General features: G+C 34.1%; 1 protein-coding gene across 4 annotated transcripts; it reads left to right on the top strand.

Moving 5' to 3' along the window:
• The first annotated feature begins 623 nt into the window (after positions 1-623).
• Positions 624-8711, top strand: APRR2 (CheY-like two-component responsive regulator family protein). Of its 4 annotated transcripts, none has more exons than XM_078956732.1 (12): positions 626-847; positions 1573-1772; positions 3665-3744; positions 3922-3988; positions 4079-4125; positions 4420-4497; positions 4588-5043; positions 5282-5422; positions 5704-5961; positions 6062-6118; positions 6501-6560; positions 8314-8711. In XM_078956732.1, exons 2-12 carry the CDS (start codon positions 1643-1645, stop codon positions 8470-8472), a joined length of 1533 nt encoding a protein of 510 aa, XP_078812858.1. In that variant the 5' UTR covers positions 626-847; positions 1573-1642; the 3' UTR covers positions 8473-8711. The 4 variants fall into 4 exon arrangements, with proteins under 4 accessions (XP_078812861.1, XP_078812858.1, XP_078812860.1 ...); XM_078956734.1 differs by having other exon boundaries at positions 628-847; positions 4591-5043; XM_078956733.1 differs by lacking the exon at positions 626-847 and adding an exon at positions 884-1330.
• Positions 8712-26991: the final 18280 nt, after the last annotated feature.

Raw genomic sequence — 26991 nt, 5'->3', positions numbered from 1 at the left:
TTGATACATTACAAAAACACAAATCTAGCTGCTGTAGCTTATGATTCGACATGAAATATCCCAGTAATTATATTTGTAATGTGGTCGTTACAAAACCATGAATTCCATTATGAAATTCTTATTTGTGAAAGTAGCTATCGTTATGTATCATTAGGTTTCGTAGAAGTCCCACTACGAAATTAGGGTCATCAATACCAAATTGTTATTTGATATGTATTTTGTGTTCCTGTGGAATTAGATTTATCGTTAGTAATGCGGATGTAATAATGATTTTAGAGTGTAACAAAATTTTGATTTTTAATAAAGTTTAAAAGCGAAAAATGTAATACGTAAATCACATATAATCTTGTAATAATATGTCAAAACATATAGGAATAAACGATATAAACCATAAGTTGGTTCCTTCTACACAATAAATTGTATTTGTTTACAACTTTAAGAATGTTTTATAGTTTGTTTAATAAAATCAGTAACAACTCAAAAAAAATACTTTGTATGGATAAAACAATGTCAAATACGTCAAATTAGTTGATGTTTGTAATAGACTATCAATAAAAAACAAAATCAAAATCTTGACAAACATATCTAAATATGGTGGTTGGAACAATGATAGATGTTTATGACCAATTAGTGCAGAACTTTTTTCTTCTTTTTCTGCATACACTCATCTCTCTCTCTCTCTCTCTCTCTCTCTCTCTCTCCAACACAAGGAAAGGCATAACAGTAGCGCCCATAGTTTTTCTTTAATCCTTTTAGTAAAGATCCTAAATATATATCTCCTTTTCTTGTTCATGTTTTTTCTTCAACTGGATGCACTTCTATATTTACTTCATTCGACGAATCAAGTGTAAGTTTGATTTCCGCATTTCTTGCTCTCCCTTTAAACTTGCATTCATTTGTCAGCCTTTTTTACTGTATATTTACTTACCCTTTTGTGTTCTTCCTCTGACCTCTAAAGCTTTCTTTTTTAAGCTAATCATCGAATCTTTCTTGACAAATTCCATCTGTTGTTGTTTTGCCACACTGTATCTTCATTCCAAACACATATTAGATACTCACATAAATCGAATCTTTTCTTGATCTCAAACGGAAGATTGTACTTATGTTAAAAAACATCAAGATGCAAGAACTTCTATGTGTTTTGTATTCCGTCAGTGTGTGTGAATAATCGACATGTGGTTTGCATCATGGGTTATGACCTACAAATATTATATGCTTTTTTTTTTAATACTTTGAGTCATTGTTAAAAGTGAATCTACTTTATGAGTATTTTTTTTATATCTATGGCGTACTTATGATAAACAAGATGTCTTCAATTATGAATTCTCAGGTGAGGAAAGTTATTATGAGGAAATCATTTGCTGTTTAGATTTTGCGATTTTTATTAATTAAAATATATTTGTTATGTATATTATTATTCTATCATCAGATCAATTATTACTTCGCTCGAATGAGGTCCATATCTTCAACACCAACATATCTGATCACTGATCTACCCATCAAGATTCTAAAACATGCATTATGTTATGCGGATCCAAGACTGAATTAACATCGATGTGAATTTTTATGCAGAGTTTATAAATTAATGAGAAAAAATGACGACGAGTAGAGAGATCTGATGATATAACGATGCCAGACAGCTATGGTTTGCACTGCAAATGATTTATTAGAGTGGAAAGATTTTCCGAAGGGTCTTAGAGTCTTGCTCCTTGATGAAGATATCGATTCTGCAAATGTAATAAAATCGAAACTTGAAGAAATGGATTATGTTGGTTAGTTACTTTAACTCCAAGTTGTTTTTGATTTATTTAGTTGTGAATTTATTTATTGTGCATGACTTTTGCAAATGTTTAGTTGAAGTTCTTTACTTCGTTATAATTTCTGTTCTTGAGATTTTATTAGTCGTATGATGTGTAAGAAAACTTTAAGAAAAAAAAATATTTTCGTTCCACTCATATTCATTTTAATTCGTATATAATATGTTATGGATTAGGCACTACCGTGTTTCTTAAAAGATTGAGAAAGAAAGCATACCATTATTTTATTAGTTTTGAAGTAGATCTATCTACTTAAACAAATAATACCTCTAGCTATTTTAAGAAATGAATCAATTTATTGCCACTTGTCCATCTCATTATAACCTATTTGACATAAAAGTTAAATTACTAATCAGACATATTAAATTCTATGGATTATTAGGCAACAAATTAGGAATCCTAATCATAGCCAAAATTAAATTCCACACGCTTGGGCTTTAATTATATTTTTTTAATAAGGCCACATTTTGCTTTCCATTGCCACAAGCATAGATTAAATTCTCTTAGTTTTATCACATTGCCACATGCATATTTAGATATCAAGTTTAGTTTATTAAATTAACTATAAGTATTGTTTACATAAACAGTTGAAATATTGTCTTTCAAATAGGATCATGTTTAACGTTGTGATCCTGTTTAATATCTATACGTATGGTAAATCAATAAACAAACAATTTTGAACCATATGTTGCTACAATGTGATTCTGTTTAATAAAAGTGAAAAACATTTTGTTTATCTATTATTGTATACCTCTAAATCTTTTATGACTACAAGGGCAAATTAGTCACAATTCACTACAAACCATAATTAAAAACCAACTCATTAAATTCCGATTCCGACCATAAAACCGATTCCCTTTCTACTTAGCGATTTTGGTTCATAAACTTGGGTTTATCCGGACCCGATGGGCCTAAACCTGGATTACCCGAAACCCAGATAAAGACATTCTCAAACCCGGAACCTGGATTACCCGAAACCCAGATAAAGACATTCAGATTGATTTTATATATTATGGTTCTAACAGTTCCGGTTTCTAGTTTTAAATCTCATCCCTAGATCAAACTCATAAGTAATAAAGAATATTGCTTATATTGGTATATAGAGTAAATTTCATTGCTATAAACAAGAATGACATTTTATAAAACTTCAAAGTACTATTGGTATATTAACTGATGTGATGTCTCCAAGATTGTGAGATAAAGTTATTCTTTCTTAGTTTCATCTCTTTATGTTTTAACTTGCTACATGCCATCAATATTTAATCACTTGATGATACACACGGAGTCACAACCCTTTGTAGTTTTTAGAAAAGTTTTATATAAACTTCCTAACTATTATAATGTTCAGATATGGCTACCTGACTATTAAAATAATGAAAAATTAAATAAACTCTTTTGTTTAAGTTTTATAATAAAATTGTTAAATGGAAATTTTACAAATCATTGATTAATCATTATGTTTTCGAATTATCAGTAGTGTTTTTCTTTATCCTTTGTGTTTTCCACGAGTTTAAACCTAATACAAAATTAATTTACTATAATACTCCATAGTATTTAGCTTAAATTTTGAAGGGTTCAAAAGTCAAAACCAAACTTACATTTTGACTCATGAACTCAAATCAGTTGTACATTAAGACCATTTAAAAAATCAGAAGTCTATAAAATAATAATGCGAAAAACATTGTTTCACCTTTCAGCTGAAATATAATATAAAAATAGGGTATCGGATATCTAATATTTTTGAACACTCCTAATTACATGTGCATTCAAGTTTATAAGCTCTTTATTATCGCATATATTCACCGTATACGCTGGAGATTATCTAACTTTAGCATTAATGTGTACAGTTTCTGCTTTCTATAGTGAGAATGATGCGTTGTCAGCGATTTCAGAAAAATCTAAAGGCTTCCATGTAGCTATAGTAGAGGTATTCAAGTTTTTTGAATTTGATGTACTTTTTGACGACATGTATATTGATGTTGCTAAGTTTTCGAAAATTAATATTTTCCAGATATGGGTATTACAAAGTCGTACCTTTTGAATCCTTTCTTGATTTATTGGATTCAATTTGAAGCGTCTTATGTATTTTTACATTTTGTAACAGGTGAGAGCAGGTAATGAAGATGGAAGATTTAAGTTTCTTGAAAAGGCGAAAGACTTGCCTACAATCAGTATACCTCTTAAATCGCTAATCTAAATTTGTATTATGATACATCTTTTTATACGAACATAAATTGAGATTCTTTCGGTTTTGATTTCAGTGACTTCAGATGTGAATTGCATCAGTACCATGATGAAGTGCATAGCAGTAAGTTTTATTCAACACAAGATTGTTTTTAAAGGTTAAATGCAATAAAAAGAAAAACACTTCCATATATGTGTTGTTTACTGCATTTTACTTTCACTTTGTATTGTTAGATCATTGCACTTTAAATAATCTACCAATGTCATTTGAATAGAATGCAATTTTTCTTGATATAAGTGGGTAGATTTTTCAAAGTACAATGTGGTAATAACAAATCAAAAGGAATTAAGGAAACATTATCAAAATCGTTTTAATACAAAAGTGTCATTGATCCCGATTGTGTGTTTTGTTTTCTAGCTTGGTGCAGTTGAGTTCCTTGAGAAACCATTGTCTGAAGATAAACTCCGAAACATATGGCAACATGTGGCTCACAAGGTTAGTAAAGTTTAATTTCTATAGTGAAATAATTAATATATTCAATGCCTTTCACCTATTTTCTGATAATGGGATTGTGAAAACTTCAAGCAGGCTTTCAATGCGGGACCTAAGGATGAAAATGAAGCGTTGAAATCCGAGGAAGCTTTGATTCTTTTGGAAAAAGTAGGTATAAAGCAAGAAGTCATTCAAAATAAAGAACATAATGAGGAGGTGTCAGTTGAAAGTGATAAATATCCTGCCCCATCGACCCCACAGTTGAAGCAAGGAATGAGGCATGTTGATAATGAAGATCAAACGAATCTCTCAACTGAGAAAGAGTGTGTAGAACATGATGGTGAGTCCAAATTCGTCGAAATCACCTGTGATGATCGTTTAGTTGTTGATAATGTTATGGAGACAAACTTCTCAAAAAGTTTGGAAGAGGGAATCAACAAGACTTCAAGTAATGAATGTTGCCCCGATCCAAATGATGGTAAGAAGCAAAACGAAGCATCCGAGCATCCAATTTCACGTTCTAGTAAATCTGGTCGAAGAAAGGTCAAGGTAAAGAAGATGATTGATATGTTTTTTTGATTAATCTTAAAATCATTGTGCTTCATACATTATGTATGAAGCACGTTATACTCATACCTAATACATACTTGTATGTTATGTATGATGTTAATTGTGCTTTATATACTTGTAGAAAATCCATTGTGTAGGAGCCAACATGCATTGGTGCACCATGATTACATTTGTGTGATTCTATTGTTTGTGATTTTAAATAGGGTGAATATTTCAGGTAGATTGGAGTAGTGAACTACACAAGAAATTCGTACAAGCCGTGGAGCAACTTGGTGTTGATCAAGCCATACCTTCACGTATATTAGAACTTATGAACGTAGAGGGCTTAACTAGGCATAATGTCGCAAGTCATCTCCAGGTTAGAAAAAACATCTGTTTCTTACACATGATGTAACATGTTGTACTGTATTTGGCATGCATTGTGGATGGAGACAACAGGATAATAATTGTAGTTTTTCCCAAAATGGTGGGACACGGAATCGCTCTTGATCTTTTGTTTGTGAAAAAGATGTGAATGCCCTTCTCATCTTCATCGTCTCAAATAGCCCTGGAAAGCTTGTCCAGGCGTATATCCTATATCTACTTCCATGATTATTTTTATCTAAAGCTAAACATTTACTTTTCTTATGATTGAAGCAGAAATATAGATTACAACGGAGACATATTTTGCCCAAGGAGAGTGGCCGAAAATGGCCTCAAACTAGACACCATTCAACATCAAGAAACTACTATCCACAAAAGCCCATTATGGCCTACCCTCCTCCATATCATTCTAACCAAGTATATCCTAGTTGGCCACCTCCACCCAACTACCCTCCTCCACCTCAGACGTGGGGCCCACCATATTATCCAGCATGGCATTCTCCTGTAAGTTGGTTGTGGAATCCCTATCCAGAGGTAAACTCGTCATTCGATACAAATATATCATTTTGTCATTCTTTTGTAAGTCTTTTGATTTTTAAGAGTTGATTATGGGTGTGTTCATGTCATGTTCCAGACACAAGCTGAAACTTGGGGTTGCCCAACCATCCCATCTCACCCATCTTTTCCTCAAGTAAGTATGTTTTTTCTAATGGGGTAAATGTAAGAAATAACATTGTACTTTTTTATGTGTATTATAGCATCTTAGTTTTATTTCTTTAAATTACAGCATTACGCTTTCAATTTATTTTTTATTAGGGTAATGTATTTTAAAAAAATTACCCAATTATTAGGATTATACTTCATTTTTTTTCTTATCAAGGTATATCAAAAGTGTTTCGTATTTTGATGATATTGCTATAATTTTAAAAAAAAAAGTACAATGCGATAATAGGAAGTTATAATAAACAAATCAATGAAAGTACTTTGCTATTTCTTAAATTTAACTCTTTTTGTCATTGTTTGCATTGAATTAAAAAAATATATATATTTATCAACGATTCGTGTGATTGCAGAATGTTTCACAATTTCAGAGTAACCAAACCATGCCAAAGAATTCATTTGACCAGTATCCGGTATTTACATTCACCATATCTTTATAGGGTTTGGTTTTTATGGTTATAAAAATACTTTTCAAGTCAAGAATAAGATAGTTTTTTAAGCTTTGAAGAAAAAAATTTGATTGCTAAGTTATACCATACTAGAATGATATTTTTATCCATAAGTAATGGTTAGAATTTTTGAGGTGAAATACAACTTTTGGAGTTACAAATTCATATTGATTCTTTCTTTTTACTACAGTTTACTTCATAAACCAAAAAAATTATAACATGATTATCAAACTTGAAGTATGGTGTCTTTGTCTGACCTCAAAATTCAAACATAAAAGTAAAAAGTCATTGCTTCCAATCGATTGGACTTAGGCGCTTTATCCCCTTAAAATAAATTAGTTATAACTTTTTCTATGCTTTTTTTTTTGTACATTTCCCACACAATTTTTTTTTTTTACTTTTAAATGTCCGATTATTGTTTAACTATCATTGATTTAGGGTTAGTGTTAAGTGTTTATATATGGCACAAATTGCGAGAAATAACATGTTTTACTTTTTTTTTACTAATAAAGGTAATGTAGCTAATTTTTTTTGCTTATAAAAGAAATGTAACAACATTTCTTTACCCATAATAGCAATCTACATTTTTTTATTGAATATCTCAACTCTTAATTGTAGTGTACATTGATTTCTATTAATCCTTTTTTTTATATATTTAAATTAAGTTTAATAGATTATCATCCTTTGGTTTTAGCCATTATTTTAGCTCACTTAATGTTTTTTTTATTTGCATAAATGGTGAGACCCCATTGGATAAACAACAAATTAACCCTTATTCTAAATCATATACTATATATAATTTTTTTATCCTCGTCACATTAAATTTATTTGAGCAAATAATTTTTATTTCTTACATAATAGATCATAATTATATTTAAATTTTAAATTTCTTTTGGTAAATAATTTATTTTAGTAAAGTTTTTATAAAATTTTACTTATTAAATATCATGAGTGTAAGGAATATATAATAAAATTACAATTTTCGTTCTATTTTTACAATATAATACTATCTCAAATTTGTACTATTTATTGCAGTATTTTTAAAGTCTTATTTATTGCAGTATAATATCATTCTACATTGAAAGTTCTATTCATACATATTTTTCATTGTATTTTCACAAACTATCATATTTTATACATTTCAGCATATTTTAGTTTTGAATTATTAAAAATTTCTTATTCCGTATATCATTCTGCTTACAAAATAAAACCTTTTTTCAACATTATACTCTTAATTTGCACTATTTTACTGTAGTACTTTTAAAGTCTTATTTATTAAAATACAATATCATCCTACATAGACAACCATATTTTAATATAGTTTACTATTGAATTTTTAAAATTTTCTTATTTTATCAATCTACTTTCATTGTTTATCTAATAAACCCGTGGTTTCCACGGGTCTCTAACCTAATATATAACAAATAAACTGCATTTCCTTGCATCCAAATGTGAGTAGTAGCTTGCAATTATTGGTAAAAATATATGTAGGTTGTTTGTTATGAGTATATATCAAAAGCTATATTTTTTGTTATTGGTAAAAAATATAATTAATTACTTTGCTATTATCGGTAAAATAAAAAACAAAGTACATTTCCGGTATCGCAAACGAAAATGAAGTATATTGTTATTCTCTATAATTTTTTCATATTCATATTCCATTTTTTGTCAGAATTTTGCATTGTTGTGACATATGAAAGTACTATAATTATTATAGGGAGATGAAGTCATTGACAAGGTGGTGAAGGAAGCAATAAATAAGCCATGGCTGCCATTGCCTTTGGGCCTGAAACCTCCATCTACTGAAAGTGTCATATCAGAACTTACCAAACAAGGGATCTCAACCGTTCCTCCCAAAATCAACGGCTGTCATTGATGTTGATCCTGATGTCAGCCTCTGTACACAATTGATGTGTATGATCTCAATAAATTAACTCTGATCTTATACAATGTTGTTCACGAGAGTTCGATGATGTGGTTGTAAATAGATCTTGACTAAGCATTTGATTCGTGGGCCCACACATTTTGAATGTGAGCCCCACATATTGTGGGGCGCATGTTAGTGGCGGTGAATAACTGGCCATGTGTAATAAAGGTTGTACATCTTTGAAGAGATGCCTATTGGGTTGGGTTGGGGGTTGGGTGGGGCTATAAAAGGGACGTGTCAAAAACTCAAAATGGTCCCATTTTTCATCTTAAATTCTGCCACTTTGATTTTTCCTGACCAATACTTGATTGGCTTAATGCTGTGTTTTAGCTTTTTACCATTGTCAAAAAAAGAATACCAGTTTTTTTTTTTTTTTTTTTTTTTTGTCAAATTAGTATTTACCAAATTAATACTTTTCTCATGTTCCAGGTATTTTCAGTTTTTATTGTTTTTTTTAATTCTCTTTTATTTCAGTTTTTTATTATTATTATTTTTTATAATATCAGGTTTTTATTTTCTTTATTTCAGTTTTTTATCTATTTTTTTAAATATACGTTTAAGATAGATGCTTTGATGTTATTTATACAAATTGTAACCATTTTGATCATCAAATATTAACCATCTCAAATTAAAACTACAACTAAACATACAATATTTTTTTTGGTGCAAAAGTCGAACATTAAATCTTTTTAAGGTAAAAACATTGTTTGTTACAATATATATATATATATATATATATATATATATATATATATATATATATATATATATATTATCGACAACTTTGTTTGAAGCTAGCTCAAAAACGTTACAATTAATATATGATATTTATATGATGGAAATTGTTTAATGTTGAGTAAATTATGTCCAAATTCATAGAATTGTTATCAAACGTAAAGGCCATGCCGACAAAAATAATACGTCAAGAAATATAGATACGGGTGAATATATGTAAGAAATTATATGAGAAAATAGTTTTGTTTTGGGATAATGACTTGAAAGGGTAACGAACTTTCGACTTTTATCACATTTAATCACTAAACTTTTTTTCGTTATCTATTTGCCATTGAACTATTGAAACTGTTCACATTTTACCCTTATGACCGGTTGTTACCGGTCATAAGGGTAAAATGTGAACAGTTTCAATAGTTTAGTGGCAAATAGATAACGAAAAAAAGTTTAGTGACTAAATGTGAACAAAATCGAAAGTTCGTTTCCCTCTAAAAAGTTCAATGACTAAATGTGAACAAACTTCCTATTGTATTATGTTTTAGCAAAATTATTTTTTTTTGTTTAATTGTAGCAACATTTGTTGATGAAGAAATCTATGAAATAAAAAAACAAAATGTAACATCCGGATTTCCAGGTATCATAATTTAAGTATTTTTCTTTTGAGTTAAGAAAAGAGACTCGACGAGTTGACGCCTCAACTCATCGAGTAAGGTCGCGACTGATGACTCGGATTAATGAATGGACTCGACAAGTCGGTGAGGCGACTCGACGAGTCCGCACTGTTGGCAGAAACCCTAAATCTTTGGGCCCGAGCCATATTTAAAGGCACTTATGGCCTTTAATTGCGACTACCTTTCCTATAAGTGAGAACCCTAGCGAGCTTGAGTGTGTAGAGTGAGAGGAAGGGCTATCTTGAGCTTTTTGGTGTGATAGATCTGGACCCTTCTAGGTCCAGAGAGCCGAGAATATGAAGCTTTAATAGAGTAAACTTTGGGGTTCGAAGTTAGGAAGCATAACCTAAACCAGCAATGTGATGAAATAAAATGATGAGAGATAGGTGATGATAGAAAGGTGATGATAATTAGGTAAATAGATGATGATGAATATGTGATGTAGGATGAAAGGAGATACCATAACCTTAACCAACAATGTGGCGATATAGTAATCTACCAGAGTATAGATGGCGACCACGAACTATTCTAGACAACCCAGTGGAAACACCAGCAGGCCCATAACCTGTAGGTGATGAATTACGATTTCAGACGATGTTGTAACTACGTATTCATGCGATGATACTCTAACCCCTTACTATGAATTACGAGTTCACACGATGTTGTAACTACATATTCATGGGATGTCACAAATTTCGCATGCCAAACCAAATGGTCATAATTCACATCAATGAGAATGGTTCATTTTTTTTTTGTAAAACCAAAATCAAATTGGAAATTTTGATTTTTTATTTTGGAAAATATCAACCCATTGGTTTTTGATTTCGGTTTTGTTCATATTTAGTCACTAAACTTTTTTTCGTTATATATTTGCCATTGAACTATTGAAACTGTTCACATTTTACCCTTATGACCGGCAACAACCGGTCATAAGGGTAAAATGTGAACAGTTTCAATAGTTCAATAGCAAATAGATAACGAAAAAAAGCTTAGTGACTAAATGTGATAAAAATCGAAAGTTCGTTACCCTTTCAAGTCATTATCCCTTTTGTTTTTTGTGATTTTTTTTGGGTGATATTAGAGTTTTTTACCTAAAAAAATACTATATATTTAATGTTGGAGCTTTTGCACCTTAAAAAATATTATGTGTAATGATAGTTTTAATTTAAGATGACTAAAATTTGATGTTCATTAATAGTTGTATAATTTATACAAATAACATCAAAGCATCTATGTTAAATGTACATTTGAAAAAAAGAAAAAATAACTGAAATAAAGAAAAAAATGATATATAAAAAAAAATAAAAAATACAATAAAAAACTGAAATAATAAAAAATAAAAAAATATATAATTAAAATTAAAAAAAAACATTAAGAAAAACTGAAAAATAGAGGAAAGAAAAGAAACTAGTTTGATAAATATTTTTGAATATATATATATATATATATATATATATATATATATATATATATATATATATATATATATATATTCAATAACTATTTTTTGGTCAAAAACTGTCATTTGTTTTGGAATTTTATTTATAGACTATGAGACTATTTTATTTATTTACCTTTTTTATTTTTATTTTTTAAAATAACATCTTCTAACAACTTTTAGTTGTGTCGCGCAACATTTGTTATCTCGCAATTGTTTGTTTTTTAAAAGGTTTTCTAACTTAAAAACCTATGTTTGTGTTATGTACCATTCATCATTGGACTTGCATTTTCAAACCACTTCTTAACACTTCTAAACCTAAAAACAATAGATACGCCGTTCCCATCTTCTTCCATCTGATGTCGGCTCATCTTGCCACATGAGCTCTCGTTAGGGGTGAGCAAACCCAAACCAAAAAACCGACTAAAACCGACAAAACCGAAACCGAAAAAACCGAAACCGAAGCAAAACCAACGGTTTGGGTTTGATATTTTTAGAAACCGAAAAATCGGGTTCGGGTTCGGTTTCTAACCAGAAACCGACCCATCCAACCCAAGAAACCGACCCATACTTAAAACCGACAAACCGCCCCAAGAAACCGACCCATCCAACCCAAGAAACCACTCATACTTGATTGTGTTTTAGTTGTAATAGACTATTTCGGGCTTTAGTTGTAACTTGTAATTGACTATTTGTGTAAGAGTCATGTTTTTTGAAGTACTTAACTTAAATTTGTTATTTTTTGAAGTATCTAACTTGTTGCTTCATTTATGGAAAATGGGTTAAAACCTTAAACCCATGGGTTTAAACCCAGAACCCGTGAGTGTATGGGTTGAACCTAAGAAACCGAAAACCGCCCAAACCGACCTCAGAACCCAAGAAACCGAACCGACCAGAAACCGATCCTATTGGGTTCTAAAAACCAGAAACCGACCATTTATGGGTTGGGTTGGGTTTGAGTCCAAAACCGACCCAAACCGACCCATGCACACCCCTAGCTCTCGTTGTCGCAACCTAATTTCTTGTCTCAACCTTACAGTGTCTTCACCTCGTCTGCCTTAGCCCCTCTTTCGCCGTTGTTGAAACAAAAAAGTGACCATCTTCAACTAAGATGAACCCGAAGACTCTTTGCTTAAATAAACCCGAAGAGAGCTACCCGGAGACTACCTTTTGTCATCTAGTGAACCCGAAGACATATTGAAGACCCGTAGATGAACCATGCATGAAGACCGTCGTAAGTTACTTTTACTGACTTTACTTGTATTCGTTGTAATATTCGGTGGACCATTCAAGGACACCGAATTCAATTACTTTATGATATGAGTATATTTAGTTATAAAATCCATGCATTATTTTAATAGTTTTTGTTGATTTTATCTCATTAAATGAAAAGGAAGCGGAACTAGCGATTGGAAGCTTGGATCTTGAATTTTGAAGAAAGAAGGATGTTGTTGGACAGCTTGACCCCCCATCAGTGTTTTGGCCATATCTCATGAACCCTAACTCCGATTGACGAGATTCAAAATGTTTTGAAAACTAGACACAATTTCGGATGACTTTCGAGTTTTGAGAAAATGCTGATTCCAAATGGACTCGACGATTTGGGCCTCAACTCGACGAGTCATGTCGAACTTCCGCGATTCTGGACGTTGACTTGTCGTACACGGGTTTTAAGTGATGGAATCGCCGAGTTGGTCACTAGACTCGATGAGTCACCTCTGTTTTGTGAAAATCTATATAAAGGGCATTCCTGCCCAATACCCTAGCATATAGATGAACCCTTGGAGGCCAATTGTCGACTAAAGGTTCTGATGGAGCGTGGTTAGCTAAGGATCTACATTCAATTTTAAGGAAAATCAAGGAAAAATCAAGTTTACTCTTTACCTAATCTCTTGTTTGAACTATGTTTTTACCAATTGATTTCGTTTTTGAGCTTGTTTCTGCTATTATCATGAGCTAAAACTCATACCTTCTGTTTAGGATAGATGATTTTGTGATTATGGTTTGATTAATTTAATTTGGTGAACTTTGTTTTATTAAGCTTGTTAAAGAACCTTATGCATTAACCATAATTATTTTCTGTTAATTATCAAGTAATTAAGCTACATGAACATCTCTTAATTGCTTACCTCATGTGATTTATGTGAAAATACAGTTATGCTGTTGGGGTTGCAAAGTTATTCATTCATGACTTTGTAAATGTTTGACTTTTGTAAAACCCACTTGCATGTGGTGCTTTAGCCTTTAGACCCATTTGTTAATTAGAGTGAGAGAGAGACATGTAAACACCTCTATAAATAGTGGGTTCATACCACTTGTAGAGGTGTGCTTTGAGAGATGTAGAAGTGAGTGTGTAAGTGTGTGTTAATTATGTAGTCTAGATCTATATCCTTTTTGTAACACCATATACATTCAATATATCTCTTAAACACCCAAATCACCATGTTCAATTGTGCAAGCTTTAATTCCGCATGCCAAACCATGTTCTTTGTCACTACATATGTGCCTAGGATTAGCGAACGTGAAACTAGACTTAACTAGAAAATGGGTAAATTAATGTGTGAGCTTGTGTGACAAACCATCAACAAGAGGTTAATTGAATTAGTAATTTGATTAACTAATTACAGGTCTTATTTAACCCAAATCAATAAACAAGGAAACTCATTGGTTGAATCAATTGATCACTGCTTGAATTCATTTGTTTTCTAAGGATTAGTAATAGCGAACGTGAACCTAATCACACAAATCGGTAGCCAATGCCAATTAATCCATTGCACTTGTCATAAAATCAACCATAGGAATAAATGATTCGAACCTAAACAGAAGTCTCCTTAATTATTGAATTTAGTTGATTTTTATTTGCTTAGCTCTTAGTTTCTCAGTTTAAGTTTTAGTTAATTGTTTAAGTTTCTAGTCTTGAAAAACTAGAGAAAGCCCCCTTTTATTACTTGTTTTATTTAGATAATATTAGCATTTATTTTAATTGTTTACATTTCCCTGTGTTCGATACCATACTTACTTGAACTAAACTGCTAATCGATAGGTACACTGCCTTTCGTGTGTTTGTCTTTGTGTTTAAGTTAGTAGGATTAAAACTAGTGCATTCCACATGCATCACTTTAAGTTATTTTATCATTTCCTTGTAATTTTTGGGACTCTATAAACAGAGCTTCCCATTTCATGTATTCTTACCACTTCAACCACTTTAGAACTTATCAAATATAAGATCGTTCATCTCTATATCAAGTTATCTTAAATGATACTTAAATTGAGTCCATCTTCACTTATGTTGTTCGTTATATACTAAGTTGTGTTTGCATGCAAGCCATGTTACGATTCAACTAAATATCTACTTGTTTAATGCTTATTGATATAAACTTGCTGCTATTTTACTTTCCTTACATTCCCACAATCTAACTTATCTAACTTATTATTGTTGAGCTAACAAGATTTATTGATATTAACTTATCATTCCGCAACTTAATATCTTGTTTCTAAAGTTTATCAAGTTTTTATCTCAACAATTGATATCAAAGTCAAAGTGGATGCCTTTTAATATATTTCAGAAAAACGAAACTCTTTTAAAAAAACTTTGATTTAAAAGGCCTTCTATACCAGTAAAGCTCATCTTAAAAAAACAAGGAAAGATGGCACAAGCTTTTTTCTAAACGTTTCAAACAGTGTTGGAGGTTCTAACATATCTCCAATACTTGTTGCAAGTAAATATCACCATTGGTCCTATAGAATGGAAAGATATATGAAGAGACTTGGAAGAGATGTGTTGAGATCTATTGAAGTAGGAACTCATGTCCCTATTCTCACACTCATTGCAATATATGGTGCTCAGGCTAGACTTGGAGGTGGTCCAACATCCATGGACATACCCACCAACGATGATCAAGAAAAAATAGAGAAATATGCAATTACTTTCTATGAAATTTCATATGGTGTTGCTCCAATGAATTTCAATATCATCATCAATTGCAAATCTGCCAAGGAGATCCGGGACGTGCTGAAAAATCTCTACTAGGGGTCTGAACAAGCTCAAGACAAGAAACTCACTATTGCCCTCAACGAGTTTACCAACTGCAAAGCTCTGCCTGGTGAGAGTCTTGACGATTCATTCAAAAGGTTCAACCTCACAATCACAATGTTGTCAAATGATGGAATTCTTTAAAGCAACCATGAAACCAATATGCAGTTCCTGAATGGTCTAGGAAGACACTAGACGATAACAACGATGATATCTCAGGGTGACAGGAAGATTCAAACCCTTTCACTTTTCAAACTCTACGGTGAAGTTCAGGCTCAAGAGTCCATTGTATTAAAAGAATGTGCAGGCATGGGTGGTCCACTTGTTTTAATGGCTCAATATCCTCAGTTTGCCATCAAAGCTCCTCAATACTCTTATCCCGAAAAGTCATCCTACTAACAGTCATATGATAACTCTCTATAGTCTTATGAAGCTGATGTTGAACTAGATGATGGAGAAGAATTTCAAAATGTCATTGCCCTTGTCAATCAATAGTTCAACAGACTTCCACTACCCACTTTTCATAAGAACCAACAGTTCACTAAGCAACCTTTCAACCGAAACTTCAACTCGCAGAACAACCACCAATGATATCCCAGAAATCCTCACCACAATCCTTAACCTCATAATGTTCCTCAGATAAAAGAAAGCGTGCAGACCAACAAATCACAAGACTCCGGTATTGCCACTGAAGACAACAAGGATGGAGTCTTGGTATGTCACAAGTGTCACAATGAAAACCACTTTGCACGTGACTGTAAAGCAAAGATGGTAAAGGAGAAAGCATTCTATCTCATAATGGATCAAGAAATGGAAGATAAGGAGAAAGAAAAGACAAAGTGTAACACTCCATTTCTGGTATGTAATTTAAATAAAGTATTTTTCCTTTCTTAAGAGGTATTCGATGAGTCTGTAGCCCAACATGTCGAGTAGAGGCGGGATTTGTACGCATATTTAGTAGGCGACTCGACAAGTCTGTATCCCGAACTCGGCGAGTCCGCTAGTCTGGATGAAACCCTAAATCCCAGGGTTTGCACTATATTTAAACGTCATTATAGCCTCCCACCCAAGCCTCCAACACCTTTAGAGCATTTCTTTGTAAAACCCTAGTCCTCATTATTGAGCTTGAGTGTTTTGTGATAGCTTGGGAGTTGTAGAAGAGAAGGAAGGAAAGAGGATCAATTGAAGAGGAAGGAGATCCAAGAACTAGCTTCGAACTGCTTCATATTCTGGTATTACCCTGCTTATTCTTCCATTAAACCCTCTTTATTGCTTGTTTATGTCTCTTATGGAGCCTTTTATGATTCAAACTCGAGTTTTGAGCTCTCCTTAGGATGGAGACCATAGATCTGGATGTTATTGAGCTCTAGAAACTCAATATAGCTACCTTTATGAAAATATAGACTTGTTCCAAACCCTAAATGCTTAGTGTTGGATGATTTTGGTGTTTTTGCCCCATTCCCGTGTGCATGCACGTAAAGTTGGAAACTTTACATGCAAAACCAGCCCTAGAAGCCCAAATCTATGAATTGGATGCATTGAGACCAACTAGAAGCGACTATATAGTAGTGGCATGTAGGAGAATCAGCAAGTCCACGTCGTGACTCGGCAAGTCCAAGACAATCTTCTTGCCTCAAGAACAGACTCGACAAGTTGTTCATACAACTCGGTGGGTCACAGTCTGGATGTGTTCATATGATGAAGGAGAACTTGACGAGTTGTTCATACAACTCGACTAGTCGGATGAAGTTAGATTCAACGTTAACTTGAAATAAGAACTCGTCGAGTTGTTGCCAAACTCGACAAGTTGAAGCGAGTAGAGGATTAAAAAAGGTGTTAGAGACTCGGCGAGTTGGCAGCCCAAATCAACGAGTCCAGTCAACTGAAAGTTGACTTTGACGAGGAGGTTGACTTTGACCAGGGGTAAGTTAGCCATTTTACCCTGAGAATAGTTATCAATATCTGATTTAGTATTTATGGAATTTGTATCCAGGGAGTTACGGAGCAACAGTCAGCCAGTTTCAGATTTAGCATCTCAGCAGCCAGCGTTACGAGGTGAGTTTTCCTTTTAGTAGGAACGGGTCTACGACTATAATGCCGACCCGTTTAGTTAGTAGTAGTTTTGGAATTTGGTCCGATGCAGTAGCTTAGTGTGCTTGATGTCTTTGTGATTCAAGCATGTCTTTTTATTATGTGTTCCTGACTTCAATCCGATGCAGTATGACTTATATGTGTTTGTGATAGTATTTATGTTATGTCATGGTATTTTTAGTTAGTTTCCAGACTTCGGTCCGATGCAGAGAGCAAGGCCCTGGTTAGTTCCTGACTTCGGTTCAATGTAGTTTCCGGATATTGGTCCGATGCAGAGGGCAAGGCCCTGGTTAGTTCCAGACTTTGTTTTGATGTAGTTTCCGGACTTTGGTCTAATGCGTAGGGCAAGGCCTTGGTTAGTTCCAGACTTTGGTCCGATGTAGTTTCCGAACTTCGGTCTGATGCAGTTTCCAGATTTCAGTCTGATGCAAAGGGCAAGGCCCTGGTTAGTTCCGGACTTCAGTCTGATGTAGTGGGCAAGGCCTGGTAGTTGCTTTATTAGTTATTGCATGGTATGTGGTAGATTGGGGGAGCTTACTAAGCTTTGTGCTTACAATTTCAGTTTTTGGTTTCAGGTACTTCCTCAAGAAAAAGGGAAGAGCTCAGGTTGATGGCATGGAACTCACCACAGTTTCAGTTTATCTTGGGAGTTTTTATTCGGATGTTTTGATATGTTTTGACATCACTTGATTTGATACATTCGCTTTTACATTTGAGACATGTGTTTCGTGGTTTTATTATACAATGATTAATTTCATGGTTTTAGTAATGTTTAAAACAAAAAAAAATGGGTTGTATTTTTGGGATGTTTTCACAAAGGCATGTGTAGCCCAAGTTCGAAGTGATCATCAGGTGTGGTCCTCGGGTGATGAAGACGACGAGCCTAACAATAAGAGGAAAAGAGGGAAGATATGCATGATTTCAACAAATGATGATGATGGATCCACCAACCTGCAGAGGAATTAATGCTACATGGCAAAGGAAGGAACCCTCAGTATCATCGAACAGGTAAAATTTATGATTCAATCTAATGGTTATAACATGCAAGATTGTGAACAACATTTAGAAAGACTTAATGAAACATGTGCTTTCATCCTTTCAGACTACAACAATACCTTAGATGAAAAGAACATATAGACCTAAGAGTTGTATCATGTGAGAGAAAGAATAGAAGAAAAAAAGATTAAAGTCATCATGTTAGAAAAATATTTTTTTGTTAGAAAAAGATGCTAGAATCCTTAGTGAAACTCATTTAGATGTTGCTTTTAATAAATGGGATCTCTCCTGAAAAGAAATTGTACACTTGAATCGTTTAATTGAAAAACTATTTAATGAAAGTGAGGCCATTGAAAACTTAGTAAATAATCGGACTCTTATAATTGGGATGGTCCAATGGGTACTTTACCGATGAGAATTCTCCTCCTCGGTTTGATGTCGAACGTCCCTATGTCCCATCAGACCAAGCCTTTCATTATCCAGTCAATGACAAGACCTTTACCGAAGACATTCGATGTCACTTCGGTAGACTTCATGAACTTAACAACAATTGTGTCATCGAAGAAATTCATCCAGAATCCTCGAGAAACTTAGATAGTTTCTTACCCATCATTTGTACAATTAGTACTAGTTCTCAGTCCAACTCAGTTGGGGACGAAGAAATTGTTATGGAAGAACTCAAAGCCAATACATGTCCTAACAAAGACTCTTCCTTAACTTACTTTGTGGTAGTCCAGTCTTCATTACTGCAGATCCCGGTCAAGTTCACAACCACTCTTCAACCTATTTCACATGAACTGCCCATTGACAATTTTGAGTTTCGACAATGTTCCGAGAATCATGAAATCTCTATTTATTATGATTGAAGTCCTCGGTCGATACCTAGATCAAAGAATTCCCAAAGCCCTCAATTAAATAATTCTGATGTTGGTCCAGTAAAAGATAAAGCAAGTTTGGCTTTGGAAAAAGAGATCAGACCCCGACGTGAAAATCAGGAAGTTGATTCCAAGAACAAAACTTTCAAAAACCAAGCCAATATTTCAAACAAAAGGAATTTCAAAAAACCCATCACTGCAAAAACTTTTCAAAATCACACTGCAATCGATGGATCATGCAAAAAGGCATGTAGAGTGACAAAAACTGTTGAATCAAACACCTTAGTAAATTTTCAAATAAAAGTTAGGCCACCATCACCAAATTCCTTAAAAGAACCAAAATTGAAGGGTATTTTACATACTTCACATTCTTTGAAAACCCATCAATCAGTCAAAAAGTCAAAGCCTAATTCTAGGTCCTTTAACAAGCCTTTTTCAAAAACATCGAAGACTCCGAAAGAACACAACCCAAGGACTAGTCCAAAGATAAAGAACATACCCTCCAGACCGTTAACCAAGTTCAAACTATGGATAAATGAATAGATCCTCTCTTTTTTCTTTTATCCACTGACAAAAAGGAAATGTCAAATCCCATGTCGAAATGTCCAAAGGAAAATTGGACATCATGGACAAAGACAAGAATGGAAAAAGAAATCCCTTTATGACTCCCACATGCATACTCTTAATAGAATTATTTATCATATTACCTCAGGCTCCAAACTAGTTTGGGTGCCCAAAGTAACCAACTGATCATGCATGCTATATGCAAGGAGGACTATGAAGAAGAATGGTTAATTGATAGTACCTGCTCCTTGTACATGACTGGAAGTTTAGAATACCTTTGAGACTTTAGGCCGATCAGTAGTGGAAAAGACGCTACCTTTGGGAACAATGGAAATGGAATAATCAGGGGATATGGAGTGTTGACTACGGGTAGCTTTTCAATTCAACGAGTTACTTATGTAGATAGTCTTATATACAACTTGATTAGTGTTGGTCAATTGTGCAAAGTTGGTCATCAGGTAGAGTTCGACAATGAGTATTGCTATATCATGACGAGTGACAGAAACAAATGCTTGATCAAATCCAAAGCCGAAGGGACAATGTACCCACTGGATGTCTCTTTAATCATCAAAAAACCACAACTATGTTTCCTGCCGAAAACAGTATCTGAGGTGAGCTGGTTATGGCATCAAAAGCTAGCACATCTTAATTTCAGATACATCAATAACTTGGTAACTGAAGAGTTATTCAGAGGACTACCAGTTCTAAAGTTCAATAATGATACTTTGTGCCCAACTTGTGAGTGTTGTAAACAAACCAAGGGAAGTCATCCATTGATAATTGATTCCTCGATTGTTGAACCTCTATAACTTCTACATATAGACCTCTATAGTCCTTCAACTATAGCCAACCTTATGGTTATATTTGATGACTTTATTCATTTCACTTGGGACTTCTTTCTAAGACTCAAATCAGACACACCACAGATCTTGATTAACTTCATCAAAGAGATAGAGCTTCAAATCAAACTTCCCATGAGAAGAATAAGAATTGATAATGGCACAGAGTTTCCTAATCAGCTGTTAAATAGCTTTTTGGTATCAAAAAGGATTAATCATAACTTCTCGATACCATACATACCGCATCAAAATGAAGTGGTGGAGAGGAGGAACATAACATTGGTCAAAGCTACAGGATCCATGCTCAACTTTGCCAATTTACCTATCTAATTTTGGCTGAAGCAGTGGCAACTGCTTCTTTTGTTCAAAATCGAAGTATCATCTGTAAATGCCTCAACAAGACTCCGCATGAAGGTCTGAACAATCGAAAACCCAATGTACGTTTCTTTCACATTTTTGGATGCAGGTGTTTTGTGGTCAACAACAAAGATCATCTCAACAAATTTGCACCAAAGTCCAATGAAGGCATCTTCTTCGGTTACTCAAGAAACAAAGTTGCATACAAAGTTCTTATAAGGCGAACAAGACCAATAGTCAAAAGTTTCGATGTTAAATTTGAATACTATTATGTACGCTACACGGCTCCCCTTACAAAAACAAAGTTCATTCTGGAGAGTGATATCTCACCATCCTCGGGTCCATTAAACATAGTTGAAGTCAAGTATGATGACCTCTTCGATCCTGCAAAAACTTCACATCTTTCAGAAATACTGGTGTCTTCGGTAGCACAACAACAACATGCAGAAGTATCTGGACCTACCCTTTCTGAAGGAACTTTGGTTAATACTTCAACCTCGTTGGTTGAGGGGAAAAATTCAAATCCTTGGGAAGTCACAACCATCGAGGTTCCTGTACTTGAAGATGCTGCTCCGGTACCTATCCACAACATGATCAATTAATCAACCGTTTATGAAGATTCTAAGGATGAAGAAGTTGAAAATATCCATACTACAATGGATCCAAGGATACTCAACCACTCATCGGTCCAGGGGGAACCATCATCAGTTCAGGAGGAACTCCCATCTTCAGTCCGGGGGGAACTTTCATCACCAACCGCAAAACCAATCCTAATAGTTGAAGATTCATCTGCGGGTTGCTCTCAAATCGAGGGGGAACTTGATGGGTTTTGAGCATTCTAACATTCCTAAGATGTGCATGCAATCCTAGAAACCTTGAGATCTATGTTATCTCTATTATACATGCAAAATTTCATTTTTCCAAGGTTTCATCCTAACTAGCATATCATGGGGTATATGTAATATAAAAACTAGTAGAATGATAGAACTTTCTTGTATATTTGATTCCTTAAGACTTTGTGAGCCTAGCACCCTAAATGTGATGCCTCAAATGCTTCACACAACACCACCAACAAATGGAATAATTTAAGAGAAGATTACTATGCACCAAAATCAGCTAGCCCTCACTTGTATCTCTTAAGTACCGTTTTTTCTAGGATGAGGCTTCATTATATAGTGTGCACATTAGGATTACACCATGTAACTCATGAATTTCCACATTCCTCATGATCCATGGGTTTTAACCTCCATGGAGTATCCATGGGTCACCACTTGGGTTTATCCCAAAATGAAGAACTATGGATAATAGCTCACTATAAAAGAATGAATGATTTACCAAATAAATCCCCATTTATTTAATTAGTCTCTTTTGATGACAAAATTAATTCCAAACTAGTTCTAGATCAGTACTAATTAAATAATTCATATTAATATATTAGAACTTATAATATATTAAGAAACGATAAAGATCCTCTTGTCACAAAATTCTATCCAAATTGTTCCGATGCCATGCAACCCAAATGGAGCATGCCAAATTGGGTCATGTACATACCAAATATAGTTATGGACTTAGACATCTTATCCAACAGTCTCCCACTTGGATAAGTCTAATAACTATAGTTTCAAGTACGACTTCAGGATCCGACCAACAATCGTAGCTCTTAAAAGTCTCGTGGAACTAAGTTGTGCCATTTTAGATAAGTGATCATATAATCCTCTGTTCTCAAGATATCAGCTGGACAATTATATGGAACAACGTCGTACTCATTGTCTAGCAGTTTGTTTCCTGATTTCTGATTTGTTTGACATAGAACTTAATCATACACATCAATACAGTTCTGAAATCCTCTGTTCTCAAGATATCAGCTGGACAATTACATGGAACAACGTCGTACTTATTGTCTAGCAGTTTGTTTCCTGATTTCTAATTTGTTTGACATAGAACTTAATCGTACACATCAATACAGTTCTGAGCGGGCCCGATACACAGGTCAAAACAAAATCATCGAGGGGCCCAAGATATCGCTTTTAATCCTCCAAGGACTAAAAAGAACAGATAAACTCCGACTCATATGCTTGTACTAACTAATCATCAAATTGTACACAACAACACGTTTTATAACATCGAGTTACTAATGCATTTTCGTACTATCAATATACAACCAACTCATAGTCAACAAATCTTGTCTCTTGGTTTGAAGACTTATATGATATTACCATCTCACGATCACTCGAGATAAATTCCATGAAGTGATACAAGTGAGCGTGTGCGACAACCGTCAAATTACAGTCAAGTCAAAGTCAACTAAAGCCAACACGTCAAACCGATCGACTCAACTAACCCTTGTGTACTAAGGCTTACGTTAGGTAATTATTATACAACTCGTAATTCTAATGACAAATCATAAATTGAAAAGTACGTACATCTAGATCTCCTTAACCTAAAACTGTGGTAAGTGACAAGCTAAACCGATAAAACAATGTTGCATACTCATTGGGAGTGTGTAAGGTCCTCAAACATGGCTTAACGGGGTTTGCAGACCTTGCATTGCGAAGCCGGACACTCAAAAAGGTCACAAACGAAACCTCTCTCAATCATTTTCACTCTGTCTCTTTCTATTTGAAATCTCTCCCAAATCTCTCTCAATGATTCCCGTAACTTTTTGAAGTCATTCGGGTCATTCCGACCCTTAACTGGGTCAAAAATCGTTTAAAACGGAGTTAGAAAGGGTAAAATACCCTAAAAGACCCGAAACCCTTTAGCTGGGGCCGAAGCCTCTTAGGGCCGAGAAGCCTCTTAGGGACCGAAACCAAGAGGACCGAACACACCCGCTGAACCGAAATCCCTCTCAGAACCGAAACCCCCTCTCAGGACCGAACCTCGCAGACCCGAACCCTCCCTTTCGGGCCCGAGCCTCACACAAGCCCGAACCCGAAGTTCCTGTTCATTTCGCTCCATTTCGGTCTATTTCGCTCTTGATGCTTCGGACCGAACCTCCTTTCACTTCTTGCTGTTTTGCTTCATCTCGCCTCTCGCCTAGCCTCAGGAGGACCGAACCACCGACCCAATCCGAGAAGTCTCGCTGTAATACCCTCTTCTTCCGGGTTTTCGACTAGTTTTGCGTTTTAGGCGCGTTTTTAATTGTTTTAACACGGGATTTTCACCCAAAACTTTATTTTAACATATAAAGCCCTATATTTACGAATTATCTATGTTTTCAGGGATAAACCTTACCCAAGAAGAGTGGGTGAATTACAAGAGGTGGAGTGTTGACTTTGCTTTAATCTATGACACAAGCAACCTCCCATACCCACTCCATGTCACTATTTCCCATCAGCCCATACCTAGTCACTTCATTGTACCTTTTCCCACCTTTTTCCAACCACACACTTGGTCAAGGGTTAGAAAACCCTCCTCTCTCCTCACATTTCTTTCATTTCCTCTCATCCCTCCATCAAGAACAAACTTCCTTTCTCTCATCTTCTCTCTCTAAAATTCGAGATTCAAGGCTATACTCCAAGCTTTTCTTCTACTTTTGGTAAGTATTAACATCCTCCATATGATTATTTCACTTCCTTCTACTCAAATCATAGATATATTACACAAACTCCATCCTATTGGTGTTAGATCTTCGAATCTTCAAGCAATCTCCCAAGTGTTCTTGAGTTGAGCACTTCTTTTCTCCATCATCCATCTACTGAAATCACTCAAGGTGAGTTCATACCCCTACATTTTCATATTTTACTATGTTTTATGGGGGAGAATACAAGTTAAATCATCAAGAACACAACTAAATATTTCTAATAGCTTACATCAAAAAAGTTGGACTCCCTTCACGGACTGTTTTTGGAAACTTAAGCATTCTTGTTTTCAAAACTATTTTAGGTGTAAGTAGTTCCAATTCCTAGCTTTAAAATGACTACTTTCACATCTCCATAAGAGGTTTCTACAATTTATGGTGATTTTTACAAAACTGCCTATCATTTCAAAACACCAATCTGGACCAGTCTGTGATTATGGACTTTTTCAACCAAGTTGGGGGTCATCAAAAATCGTGATAAAAATTATGAATAAACTAGACAAATTTTGGGAACTCTCAGAATTTACGGATTTAGTTTTTGACTTCGTATGATTTTTCTATGACTTTTCTAAAACAACACAGAAAGGTTAAAAATTAGTTAACAGCATAAAACTTTCACAACACTTTGTATTATGTTGAGCAAAGTGTATAACAATAAGTTCTAAATATTGAATGTGTTTACTTGTTAGTTTATCATCATAAATTGAAACTTAGTCATTCATGATAAGATTATTCATTCATTTAGAACACGTATCTTAAACTATAATAAGCATAGTTTATGGATTCATAACTCTAATGCATTTTCATAAAAGAGTTCTTATACATTACAAACGTTTTGGATAAACAATAATAGGTATAGTTTATGTATCATTTATTTCTCAAGATTATTTACCAAAGGTTTTCAGTTTAGTTTACGTAAATCTATTAATGAATAAATTTGTGAGTCATTCGCTTCGGGTTACTTCCAAAGTAACCAATTCAAAAGGTCCTGTAAATTGTAACCAAAGTCTCTTGTAGGGAGAACGTGATAGTTGTGTATATATTTATATTGGGTTTGACAAACCCACACCAGAGCTGCTTGCAACAACTAGACCGGCAGGTCTGTGGTGACAAGTGTCATTTAATGGCGACGCTTGAAGAACGTCGTATTACGAGGCCATCTAAGTCAAGTATGGTTATGATAGCTCACATGTGGTATTAACAAATCATAAGATTTACGGGTTCTAACTTTAAATTAGTGAGTTATGTCGATTTAGCTCACTGAAATTACTTTAAGTATGGAAAAATACATGTACACCTTCATATTAAAAAGGCTTTTATGTCGATTTAAAATCACTTTTTATATCAATAATTACAGATATTGCTGTATATTTTCAGTCTTGGCATTTAAGACTACACACCATTCATTACGGGAGTTTTCTCAAATCAGAAAGGGTTTTTACGCCAATTTGAAACCACTTTTATATCTTTAAGTACGAAAAATACTTGTTCATTTTCGGTCCTGGTATTTAGGACCACATAACTTTTATAAGGAAAATATTGGATTTTTCTTGGTAACATACATCTCTTTAGAAAGATCGATTTTCAAACTCTTACTGTCAAAAGCTTATGAACTCACCAACCTTTGTGTTGACACTTTTCAAAACTACTTGTATTCTCAGGAATTCAGTGAAACAGGAAATCAACAGCGTTTTGAGGATGGGATGATAATCGTCAAACAGTTCATTTTGTATCATAATGTAATTGATTTGAATCATGTAAAAATATACTTTGGTGTAACCTTTTCAATTATTTTTATGATGGTTGTATTTACTTTGAGCACTATTATACTCGTTGTTGTGATGCTCTACATGAAGTCCTCTACCCCCGGACGTTTCCGCCATCCTTGGTTTGGGGGTGTGACAGATTGGTATCAGAGCATTGTTTATAGTGAACTCAGTATATCGAACCACATAAGATATACAAACTATAAATGCATTGGGACTAAGGTCTCTGATTTAAAGTTTTCAAAACAATCATACTTTTAGAAATAAATTGTTTCTTGTTAAAAGTATACATACATGCATACATAATAAGGTCAACATCATTTTAGAACAAAACAAAAGTAACGATTGTTGAATATCATAGGTAAGCTCAGGGATGTATGGTCAGTTTTGGGAGTGGCATAGCCTGATCAACTATGCTGGTACGGAGAGTGATTAGCACATGCCCAAGAATGGTTGTGATATGGCAACAAGTCTAAAAACTTACCAACACTACCATAATGAGAACATTAGAACAGAACAAGGGTTT

Source organism: Lactuca saligna, chromosome 5, assembly GCF_052625555.1.
Source record: "Lactuca saligna cultivar CGN05327 chromosome 5, ASM5262555v1, whole genome shotgun sequence".
Taxonomy (NCBI): domain Eukaryota; kingdom Viridiplantae; phylum Streptophyta; class Magnoliopsida; order Asterales; family Asteraceae; genus Lactuca; species Lactuca saligna.
The sequence above is the reverse complement of the archived record's forward strand: the minus strand, read 5'-3'. Positions and strand labels throughout refer to the sequence as shown.